This window comes from Gambusia affinis, linkage group LG11 (genome assembly GCF_019740435.1).
Source record: "Gambusia affinis linkage group LG11, SWU_Gaff_1.0, whole genome shotgun sequence".
Lineage (NCBI taxonomy): Eukaryota > Metazoa > Chordata > Actinopteri > Cyprinodontiformes > Poeciliidae > Gambusia > Gambusia affinis.
In genome coordinates, this window is record NC_057878.1 from 17549056 (window position 1) to 17560654 (window position 11599).

The window sequence follows — 11599 nt, forward strand, 5'->3', positions numbered from 1 at the left end:
TTATATCTACACAAGCCTGCTATATTGATATTTTTATTAATCCATTGTTTAAAAAGGTATAGCATTGACTACACTTGTCCTAATTCTAAACGTCAATGCAAGATCTTGTCTCCCATGGTAATGATGATGAATATTGAAAATAAGATGGTAAGCCTGAAACTTTACAAGATGTTAATTATCTGAAGTAACACAGCAACTTTCAGTAACCAAGAACACCACTGGCCATGTATGATCCTGTAATGACTCAAAATCTGGAAGCCCTGGTTGTAGAAGGCACACGTACAATTGTCTTCTGCTTACCAGCGCTTGCGAAATCACTCAGAGAAAGGAAGAAATGAAGCTCTGTGGTCAAATAAAACCAAAATAGAGCTCTTGAATGTCGACTTGACCCACAATGTTTGGAGGAAGAGAAATGCTGAAGTTGATCAAAAGAGCAATCATCATAGAAGAGAAAGCATTATGCTTTGGGGATAACTTTCCAAACAGTGTGCACAATGATTTCACCGCATTATGTGGCTAACAGACAAGGCCATCGAACAACTACCTTCAGACACAAAAAGTGGACACTAGCATGACTGGGATCAAGCAAATACCACCAAAGCAACAAAGAAGTGAACAAATAAAAATACAGTTCACCTTGAAACCTTGCCTGATTTCAGACGTGTTCTAGGGAAATGTGAGGAAAAAGCAGAAGTTTTGCAAAGGCAAATCAGTCAAGAAATGTAGAAAATTGTTTTCTGGAGAGACGTACCTCTCCACAAACAAGAAACTTGTTTCTCGTCATTGAAGTAGTTTTGGACTACATCACGCTGTGCTTGATATTGAGTGGCTCACAGTGGCTCTCAAAATGATCATCGCTCTATTTTTATGAGGTGTCCTTAAAACTGAATATGGCGAAAGTTGATTGCACGAGCGAATTATCATAGACAGCGACAGTATGAGGTGAGAGGACTTTCCTCTGAAACGGAATTGGTGGGTCATTGATCATGTTGTTGGCTTCCGTGCTAGCTTAGCCGCCCCATGTTGGTATGGTTAAATGAACTGGTTAGTCTTACCTAATTGGCCTTCTAGCTTGCTATGCAGTTTTATGGGCCTGTTAGCTTTATTGCTAATTAGCCCTGCTAGGTAATCCTGTCCTTTAGTATTGGAAGAATGGCATGTGGGATTTTTTTTTTTTTTTTTGCCTGTTTCTCTTGTTCTACTGTATGAAATTATTTCGGAATTTATTCTGATTGTGAGTCTACTGAACGACAAGTTAAAAAAACTTAAGCCCCCAACCTTATTAAAAGCAGAAGAAACATTGCAATGTAAAAATGTATACATTAAGTAACAGTCATGTTTGGGGATGCATAATAATATGTACAGAACATTAGGAAACATACTAAGTTAGACTTTGAAGTTTTACAGAAAGCAAAGATTTAAGAACGAGAACAATTGCTCCATATGCAGCTGGTGTCACCACAATGAACCTTTGTTGAGCCACAACAAAACCCTTGTTCTTCAGTGAGTCAACAAACACACAGATTTCCATGGTACAAACGCTAGAGACCCCTCCCGAATCAACTGTGGGCTGGACGCTTTCCTCGCTCTTTAATGAGGGACAGCAACATGCTGGAGGAAGACGTGACTGTTTTTGTTTAGTTTTAGATTAATCAAACAGAATCATAGAAGATGGCAACAATTACAGCTCTTTCAAACGAATCAAAACTCAGAGCTGATGAAGAAGAAGATGCGCAAGCTTCAAAGATACTGGAGATTCTTAATGGGAGAACTGTTGACGCCTCAAAAGTGACAGAAGAGTCTGTGGACAGAGAAGTTTGGTCAATGGAGATGGGAGATGACTCGGTGTTCTACAGCGATGATGAGCACGCTCAGTTTGACAAGGAATCTGCCTACTTAACTGGCTTCAGTGGCAAAAGGTGCAAAAATCCTGTTAACAGTGTGGCAGACGGTGAAGGCAACCAACATAATCCAGCTGAGAAGGGAAACCTGGAGATGAATAAGAAATTGAACCAGTGCATCATCTGGACTGAAGAGGACAAGCAGAAGCTTGAGATATTTACTACTAAAAGAATGCATGTTTCAGACCCTTGGGAATCATCTGCAGAGTCTTATGTCACTCCTGGAAAGTTTGGGAAAACGTCTGGAGAGTTTGTGCAGAAAAATAAAGCAACAAATGGTATGATATTCTTAAACTCTAGGAAAAACAAATGTTTTCACATTTACATTTACAAATGCCTACTTTTGATTCTTTTCTCAGCGGACCAAGTTAGAAAAGAGGAAGTGATGACAGAAGCTGACACCTCAAATCAACACCTGTTTGACTTACTCAACAATGACGGATATATAAAGCTGAATGGAGATGCAGAATTTCCTCAAAAACTGTCTGGTGCTGACACCCAGAAATCAACTGACATGCAGTCTGCGGGAGATGTGGAAGCAGAGTTCCTGCAAAACCCCAGCCAAGGTCATTTGAACCTGCCAGGGCCAACGAAATCTGACTGCAGCGCCTTCAACCACCTCTCCTCCTCCAAATACAGCACCGTGTCCTACCGCAGGATCCGCAGAGGCAACACACGACAGAGGATAGAGGAGTTTGAGTTCTTGCTGACGAATAAAAAATAACCTGCCTTTCAAATCTATTAAGAAAAAGATGACGGGCCAAACACATGACTACAAGCTTACAAATGTTCCAGCTCTGAAATGTATGTCAGTAGTTTCAGAAATCTCTGATGATGTTCACAATATACTTACATCTGTGACACTCCTAAATCTATTTAATGACATTATGTTTGAGAAATGCCTAACTTTGCTGTTAACTTTACAGGTATTTATTGTGGATATGTATGTTATACTAATTTGGGGATTTGAATTATTTATTTGAACCAAAGAGATGATTGTACAACAAAATGCAATGATTAAAAAAAAATCAAAAATCAAAAACTTAACAAGTACTGGGCAAACAAGTTTGAATTTACTTAGGATTTTCAGGGTCACATTTATAAGCAGATGCTCAAATATGCATATGCATGGCATATACATTTCATGTTCACATGCTACATGCTTTTTGTGCTACATTCAGAAACTTGTGGGATCAGTGTGGCATTTTGGCAGACGTGGTAGTCAGCCTCTTTTAACCAGTTCAGATGCGGTTAGGATTGTCGTTCTTCTGGGACATTAAGTTGTGTTCCAGTTTCAGCTGTGTGTTGATTTCATCAGGAATTAAGGATATTGGAGCCACACTTCTTCATTATTCATCAACGTTTTATACAAACAAGCTTATGATATGATACTGCCAACATCATACTAGCCAGTGAATGGATTAGTATCGGCTGAAAGTCTCACCTCGACTCCTCCAAACCTACCTTTGTGGAAAAATTACTCAATTTTTGATCATGAAACTATTCTCCAGAAGGTGTTTGGGGCTGATTTTGGAGCCAACGGTTCTCTCTTTCACCACCTCAGACCATTCTATTGTTAAACTGGCTTTACTCTGGACAATTAAGTTGTAAGTTTGAGCCATGGTGGCTCGTGAATATCCAAGCCAACTTTCTTTCACTAGAGGAAGCAGTTCAGGTAAGCTAGTTAAAATCTGGATGTAGATGTGTATCCCACAAAAACAAAAATCTTAAGCAGTTTTAGCTTCTGCAATGGCCTTGTAGAAAGTTATGAGCTGGGCTTACAAGCTAAAGGAAGTCAAACAACCAGTTCAAATATTTGAGTTAAGTATCCGGGTAGAATGACAATTACATTACAGTTGTCTTACTAAGACTTGAATAACACGTCATAATAAAACTTAAGGTTTTAATTTTTAGATTTTGTAAGTATATAGAATGAAAGTAAAATATGAATTGGAAGTTTTTTAAAGTACAGCTTCAATAACGTACAAGAGTTGCATTGTGACATTTTTAGGAGTAAAATCTGTTCTAGCCATCATCATGGCTAAAGACTAAACAGAATAAAGAACTCTAGCAAGATTTTTATGACTGTTTTCTATTCATTATAAGATGCTTCTTCCATTGGTTTGGCCAAAAAGAGTCCAACAGTTGGTTAAAATGTTTGTATCACAACACAGGTTTATTTAGGCATCTGAACCAACACTCCCCCCTAGTGTTAGGAAAATAAATCATACCATTGAGAGTTTTAAATCAAATCAAAAGGATAAAGCACTTAAACCCAGAGAAGCAGCAAAAATTACACCACATCTTGTTATTCAGTCTGTGAAGAAGCAAAATCTGAGGCACTATTAAACCATTCCACAAATATCAATTTTAATCCCAGTTTCTTAAAAACACTTCCAGTGTATTAAATAAGATTGTTATCCTCTAGCAACCAACCCACACCAGCTGATGGATATTCATGCAAATTTCTTCCACAGAACCGTTTCTTCCAGTTAGTCCAGGTGTGGCGGCTGGACCACAGTTTACGCAGTAAAGCCACTGGATGTTTCCACAAAGTGTTGTTAAGCTCATCATTGGAGGTGATAACGTGTAAACTGCCACTTTTGGAAGACACTGCTGGGCTGACATGGACGTAGACGGACAGAGTCATCCTGAGGCTCTGCTTCTAGGCACATGTGGTTGGGAACAAACTCCGAGATAAGATGTTCCGTCTTTGCAAGCACAAAAGAGGAAGCACAATTAATAAACAAAGCAGCAAGTAAGCCTTTAATTCCACTACAGCAACAATGTGCATAGAGAACTTACTAGAACTGAGTTGGAAGTTTTGTAGAACCAGCGGAGTTCACGTTTGGTGTTGTCACATGGCACTAAAGCGAAGCCACTTCCTGTGCTTTGGGCAGCAACACAGAGGTCCTGGTGTCGAATGCTCTTCATCCAGGTGTAATTAAATTGTTGATTCTGAAATACAAGGAATAAAAAGGGAAGAGTTAGTACAGTGTGTAATTAAAGCACTTAAAACATCTTGGAAAAGTTTTCATAGCATCTCAAATTTTTGTCACGTTACAACTTCAGTGTATTTTATGTAAGAAGTGACTACAAACTCACAGAAATAATTGTAATTTGGATTAGAAAACATTATTTAAATGATTTACAATTAAATCTAATTGCATTTAGTAAAACTGCTTTTTATTATGATTAAATCAACAGTTCCTTGGGTTCATTGGAAATGGTTGAAACTCAGACTGGATTGAGTGTCATTGAACATTAAAATTCAAGTCTTGCCACAGACTCTTAATTTGATTAGGTCTGTGCTTTGACTAGGTCATTCTAACACATGAAAACGCTTTGATTCAAATCATTAGACTGCAGCTCTCACTCCATGTTTAAGTTTGTTGTCCTGCTCGAAGATGATCTTCTGCTGCAGATTCAAGTCTTTTTGTTTTCTTCCAGGATTACAGTGTTTGTGGTTCAGTATTGAAATATAGGTGGTTTTTCAACTGCAAATTATTCACAGAAATTCACCTACTTGCCTATTTTTTGCACTGTTTATCTAGAATGTTTGAAAGAAAATGTAGTTTGTCGCTGTAGCTGAAAGAGCAGGGCTACTTCACATGCTATTGGATGCTTTTTGCAAAGCAGAAAATCCAGGAGCAGCATTTATTTTCTTTGGCACTGAATTGGCTGTGGCCCCAAGATCAGAAATAAGGATAGATAGTGCTAACATGGTTTCCACAGTGCGTATTAACAAACATAAGGGAAGAAGGCTAAACATAAATGCATGACACAATGTTTTTCTGTAAGAAATGTAACAAAAAAGTATAATTTTCTCATCTTTCACAATCATGCAACTATTTTGTGTTGTTTTATCTCATATGTTGTGAATTAATAAATGAAAAGGTTCAATGGGTATGAATACTTTTGCAAGCCACTGCCATTATTGCACAATCCCAGTGCTGTACACCATGAAGACAATTGGTTACTGAGAAATGGCTCGATGAGGGCGCTCTGAATCCAAAAGCATCACATTTAGAAAGCCTCTGTCTTGAACCCCACCCATGTTTGTCATGGCTTTGGTCCAAGCTCTGACTCTGAATGCATTTGTGTAAGCCTGGATTCTCTTTTTGTTTTGCTATGGCCACAAACTTGCATTTAATCCAAAAATATCTTCCCGTCAGAAAGATTATGAGTAAAAACTGTAAAAGATTTTCTAAAATCTGCAATAATATAAAGAGCAAAGAAGAACAACTCTTACCTGATTACTAAGATCACAGATCTCAAAGGACAAAGAATCTTTCTGCAGGGCGAGACATTTTCTCAAGCCCCGATTGAATACCTAGAAAATAAAATCAAAACTTTTATAGATATAAAACTGCTGTGCTGGAAAGATATTTTGATTATTTTGATGAAAAGGTCAACAGAACCTTCATGAAGCAAAGCCGCATAAAGAGCTTTATCTGATAAAAACATACATACCAGGCCCTCAGCTTTGACTGCGGGAGTATCCATGTCCGGAAACACGTTATCCAGGTACCACTTGAAGCTCTTGCATTTGAGTTTCTTCCTCAGCTCAATCTGTTCTGTGAGGTTGCCAATGTCAATGACCTTTTTATCCAGCAGGTGCTGGTACCCGTGGCCATAGAAAAGGTCTTTGTACTCGTCCAGCCAAACCTCAGCCACCCTTGCCAGGTTACGCTCCACTGTTTTCTGCCTGTCCTTCGGGAATTTGTAGGGATTCTGTCCTCGGAAAATGTGTCCCACGCGAGAGCAGGGGATGATCTCGATCTCTCCTCCACACATCCAGATCTGTTTTAAAATAGCAACACGTTCAAGCATCTGGAGCCAAGTCGACAGAAATAGTGTGACCACAGTTCAGAGAGCCAAAAACAAAAAGGATTTTCACCTTGAATGAAATCTCCATGTTCTCTCCACCCCACACATCCAGACCAGGATCATAAGCGCCAAGCTCAAAGAAATACTTTTTGTCAATGGAAAAAAGGCCACCTGCCATAACCGGACACCTGCAAGATGAAATGGGGCCAAATGGTTTTCCTGCAGAAATCTTTTCAAGAAAACAGAGGAATTTTCTGGAGGTATTTGTTACTCCCCCCAAGTTTCAAACACCTTTATAAAAGTATAAAAACAGAGTACGTCTCCATAAATATGTAAGCATGGAGAGATCTTTATTTTGTTTCACATTGCATCTCTATAATAGTTTAGAATGATGTTAAATAAATCATAGAGTGATGGTGCTGTAAATCAGTTGCTGGTTATAATTGTGCTGCTGCAAATAATCAGCTTAAATAGTAAACTGATTATTACACTTTTCATTACAATTATGATTTTACTGTTTTCAGATGAGTTCTTCCTTTGTTGCAATATATAAAGTTGTCCAGTGGTTGGGTTTGTAAATTTCAACCAATATTACGGTTAAAAAGAAATTTTGAAGATTTACATACTAGAAAGCTATTGTTGTGCACCTTGTAAATACTTTTCTTTTCAGAGCAGAAATACTGAAGAAGGCATTTACTGGTGATGGTTCTCTATGAAAATCAAGAAGCATCCAATAAAAAGCAGAAGAGATGCAGAGTTCTGTTTCTCTGATAAAAGTTCAACATGCCTAACGGGGCCAAAACTAAATGCGAAATATAACAGAAAGGTGTTGGTGAAGACAATACCTGATTGGATCTGTAACTTTCATGTTGTTCTTTTTAATGACATCCTTTGGTACTGGGCTCCAGCCAAACACCAAAGGCCATTTAAAAATCCCTCTTTGGAAGTTGTCGACGAGCATGTAACTGTGAATAATAAACACAAAGTCACACTTTTTACTGGGTCAAATTCTAAATATATTTTTTATTTAAATGCAGAGTATTGCTAATCTCGAATACAATTGATGGTAATTTAGTTACCTCATGTCCTTATCGCTGATGACTTCGATAACCGGACAAGGCACCTTCTTGCGATCCAGGTAGACTCTCTCCAGTAGTGGCTCCAACCAGCCCACATTACATTCAATATGGGAGTCAAGAAAGGTAAGAACCTCGCCTGCATTAGACGGAAACAAACACTTATTTTCAGTTAAAGCTAATATTGACCTCTATGTAATACATGTATTTTAAGATTTTACTGTAGTACTGATATTGTCGATTTTCTGAATCTACCACTCATGCCCACATCTTACAACTATGCAGAGGTAGCTTGGACAAATAAGCAAGTCTGCTTTGACAAGGTGACACGCCTTGTGCCTTCGAGCCATAAGGCATGTCACCTTGTGATATTTACTTATATGCTCCTATCCAATTTTAGCACATGAGAGATGTGTGGGTATTCTCTTCCTGCAAACATATGGTTGTGTAACTGCATAGAATTTATGATCAGATGGCAATTCAATTAAAGCCTCAATGTATTTTATTGGGATTTTATGTGACAGATCAACCCAAAGTAGTGCATAATTAAAGAAAAATGATACATCATCTTGAAAATGTCTTACATGACAATGCAGGACTGTTCACCTAAAACCAACAAGAGAGAAGCAATCAGCAGCCAAGGAGTCAATGGTAACTCTGGAGGAGCAGCAGCAATGCATACCCCAGGTAAGAGAATCAGTTGACAGGACAACTATTTGTTGTGCATGCCAAAAATTTGGTCTTTATGAAAGAATGGTAAAAAAAAAAAAAAAAGCCATTGTTGAAAGAAAGCTAAAAAGAGGTTTTGTTTGCAGTTTGACCAAAGCCATGCAGAGAACACAGCCTACATTTGCCAGAGAGTCTGTCAGATGTGGTTAAATGAGATCAAACATTAGACCAAATTAGAACTTTGTGGCAGAGAAGTGGGGTGAGAACCTTCTAAAGGCACCATCCCCGACTGTGAAACAGAGCAGTGGCACCATGATGATGTGGTGAAGCTTTATTAAAGCAGGGTGAAGAGGATGCTGCTCAGAGTTGATTGGAATGAAAATAAACAGGACAAGCCACAAAGAAAACCCGTTTCAGGCGTCAAAAGACTTGAGATGTGAGACTCTCCTTCCTGCAGGACAATGATCTTAATGCAGTCTAATCTGATGTTGCAATTTTTTCAATCTCAATTAGGCTGAGCTGTTTTGCAAAGTTTATGCAAAAATTTAAGCCTTTAGATATGCAAAGCCGGTACTCAGGAGGATGCATGTCACACTTTTTCAGATTGTACACAGTTCTGCTCTATTTTGTCACATAAGATGCTGGTAAAATGTGCTGAAGTTTTTGGTTTTAATGTGGCAAAAAGTCTAGGATTATGAACAATTTAAAGTCATACTTCCCTTAGTTGTGATAATGACGCGTAACTGTTTTGATTAAACCTTGAAGTTAGAAAAATTATTCTCATGAACGACGTAGCATCCTTACCTTTGGCAACTGCTGCTCCAGCCAGTCTCGCTCGGATCAGGCCCTGACGCTCCTTTAGTCGAATTATTCGCACTTTGGGAAACTGTGACATGTACTCATCCAGCTGCTCCTTCAGATACTCTAAAAAAAAATTCAGTGTGAAGTAACATCCAAGGGTGAACATTACACTAAATGCAGGAAATGTATTTTACAAAGTGCTGAAATGCTTTTATTTGTGAGAGAAAATTTGACAGATTATACTTAGCAGTGAGGGTCTTACCTTTAGTACTGGCATCATCAACCAGGATAATCTCCTTGAGGAGGTGCGGTGGAGATCTGTTGAGAACACTATGGACAGAGCGAAGGAGCGTGGACCATACTTCGTCCACAAAGCAGAAAATCACAGTGGTGGTGGGCAAATCGTTATGGACCAGATTCTGTGCACACCTGAAAACATAACAAAGGACTCAAATAGAGCCGCCAGAGCCGTATTTGAGTTTTAACACCGAACAGAACAGAGTACTCACGTTTCCGGCCTGGTGTCGGGAACGGCACGGTCCACTGGGATCTGGTCGCTGAGGTAGACGTTGAAGTAGCCCTCGTTCCATCTCTTCATCACCTCTGCGTTTTTACTACCTGAAAGGATCACCGGCTGGCCGAACTGGCCGACGGCATTACGGTCTCTGGGGGCGTGGGTTGTGTCCAGAGAAAGCACTTTGTGGACGCCTGGTTTCCTGACGGCGCTGGAGTTGTCTCCTGCTCGCAGGTTGAGTTTTGGCTTCACATCCTCCTTTCTGTTAACATCCTCGATGGGTCTTTGCTGAGATATTGTCTTAACAGGGTGTGGCTCCTCTGCCGTAGGATGACTCACTTTTATTCCATTCTTAATAAGATCCTTCTCAACCTTTTGATCTGTCTTTAATTCCTTGTCTTTTAAAGGTTTGTGTGCAAATTGAACAGATTTATTAAGTTCTGTCTTTAAAACTGGCTTGTTTGTCTTAACAGCTGGTTGAACTTGAGTTACACTAGTCACTGCTACGTTTAAATCCAAATTCACTGCCTTCTTCTTAGGAAAGCTGTCTCCATTGTTTTGGTTAGATAAAGCAGATTTAGAGTGGTCACTTTTGAAATTGTGACCTTCCTGGCTCTGATTAGATTGCTTGACCTCAAACTTTGGATTCAGTTTATGTCTATAGATGTGGTCCAGATTGACGATGGGGCTCTGCTGTATATTCCCAGGACGTGTCACCCTCTGCACTGGGTGTTTGAACCCCCTCCTCTTTGCCTGTGTGACCCCAACATGTTGCTGTTGATGCTTCTGTATTTTCATCATCATAATCTCCTTCTCTCGGATCACCCTCTCTCTGACTAACTGGCTGTTCACGTCGTTTATGGACATGCGAAGAGCTGCCATGTCAAACAGCAGCCAAATCACTGAAGCAACAAACACGAAGGCGAGCACCCTCCCACTGCCCCGCAGGTATCTTCTAACCTTCATCATTTTCAGGTATTTGAAAACAAAACTACATGTGTTAAAGTGTCATTCTTGAAATGAAACACTTCTGTGCAAACTTTGAGGAAGTTACGTGCCTGCGTGGCATGTATTTCACGGAGAACCAGCAGTAGCCATAGCTATCAGCCAAGACATCCAGCAGAGTCTGACAAGAGTCAGGCGACACAAAGTGGGTTTAATTCCTCCATACCGTCCCGCTCCTGTCACGTCCAGCCACCCGGAAACGTCATATCCAAGACGAAATATTCAACAAATCGGTCCAAGTTAGTAAAAAACTCACCGAAAAGCTCTTCTGTAGCGACGTCTTGCCAACTCACAACTTCTTTCACAGACACATATTTTTTGTATGAGGACGTAACAACTGAGTTTTACTTTGTCAGTGCTCTGATTGGACGGGATATCGGGGAAGTCTGGCCTCCACAATCCTGGAAAATATCCGGAGAAAGGTGGAAGGATACAGGAAGCGCGGTGTTGCTCCTTCAGCATAAAACTCACCATGTTTAACTTAAAGGAACAGTTGAATTCAGAAAATAGTAGGAGAGAAAAGAAATGGAAGAAGAAATAGAAAGGAGGGAAGGGTGATAACAAGATTAAGATTTGGGCATACAGGACTTAATTATACACTTTTTAAAATACAAAAGCATATTAATGGAAAATGTGATTACTGTGACAAATATGAAACAATAGAACATGTTATGTTAGAATGCCATAAGTATGAAAGAGAAAGAAGATGTATGAGAAGAGAGTTTGAATGTATTAAGGAAAAGATTAATTTGTTAGATATTTTGAGGAAGAATTTGGGGAGTAAACATATACAAATAATTATT

General features: G+C 39.3%; 2 protein-coding genes across 2 annotated transcripts; one reads left to right on the top strand and one right to left on the bottom strand.

The window, feature by feature from the left end:
* The first annotated feature begins 1579 nt into the window (after positions 1-1579).
* On the top strand, positions 1580-3970 carry LOC122840037 (ermin-like). The gene is made up of 2 exons (XM_044132153.1): positions 1580-2179; positions 2261-3970. The coding sequence occupies exons 1-2, from the start codon at positions 1672-1674 to the stop codon at positions 2623-2625; spliced, it is 873 nt and encodes a 290-aa protein (XP_043988088.1). The 5' UTR covers positions 1580-1671; the 3' UTR covers positions 2626-3970.
* Positions 3971-4050: 80 nt separating this feature from the next.
* Positions 4051-11227, bottom strand: LOC122840036 (polypeptide N-acetylgalactosaminyltransferase 5). The gene is made up of 10 exons (XM_044132152.1): positions 9787-11227; positions 9540-9706; positions 9281-9400; positions 7811-7946; positions 7577-7696; positions 6802-6919; positions 6375-6704; positions 6154-6234; positions 4707-4859; positions 4051-4612 (listed from the first exon to the last, which is right to left on the bottom strand). The coding sequence occupies exons 1-10, from the start codon at positions 10758-10760 to the stop codon at positions 4472-4474; spliced, it is 2340 nt and encodes a 779-aa protein (XP_043988087.1). The 5' UTR covers positions 10761-11227; the 3' UTR covers positions 4051-4471.
* Positions 11228-11599: the final 372 nt, after the last annotated feature.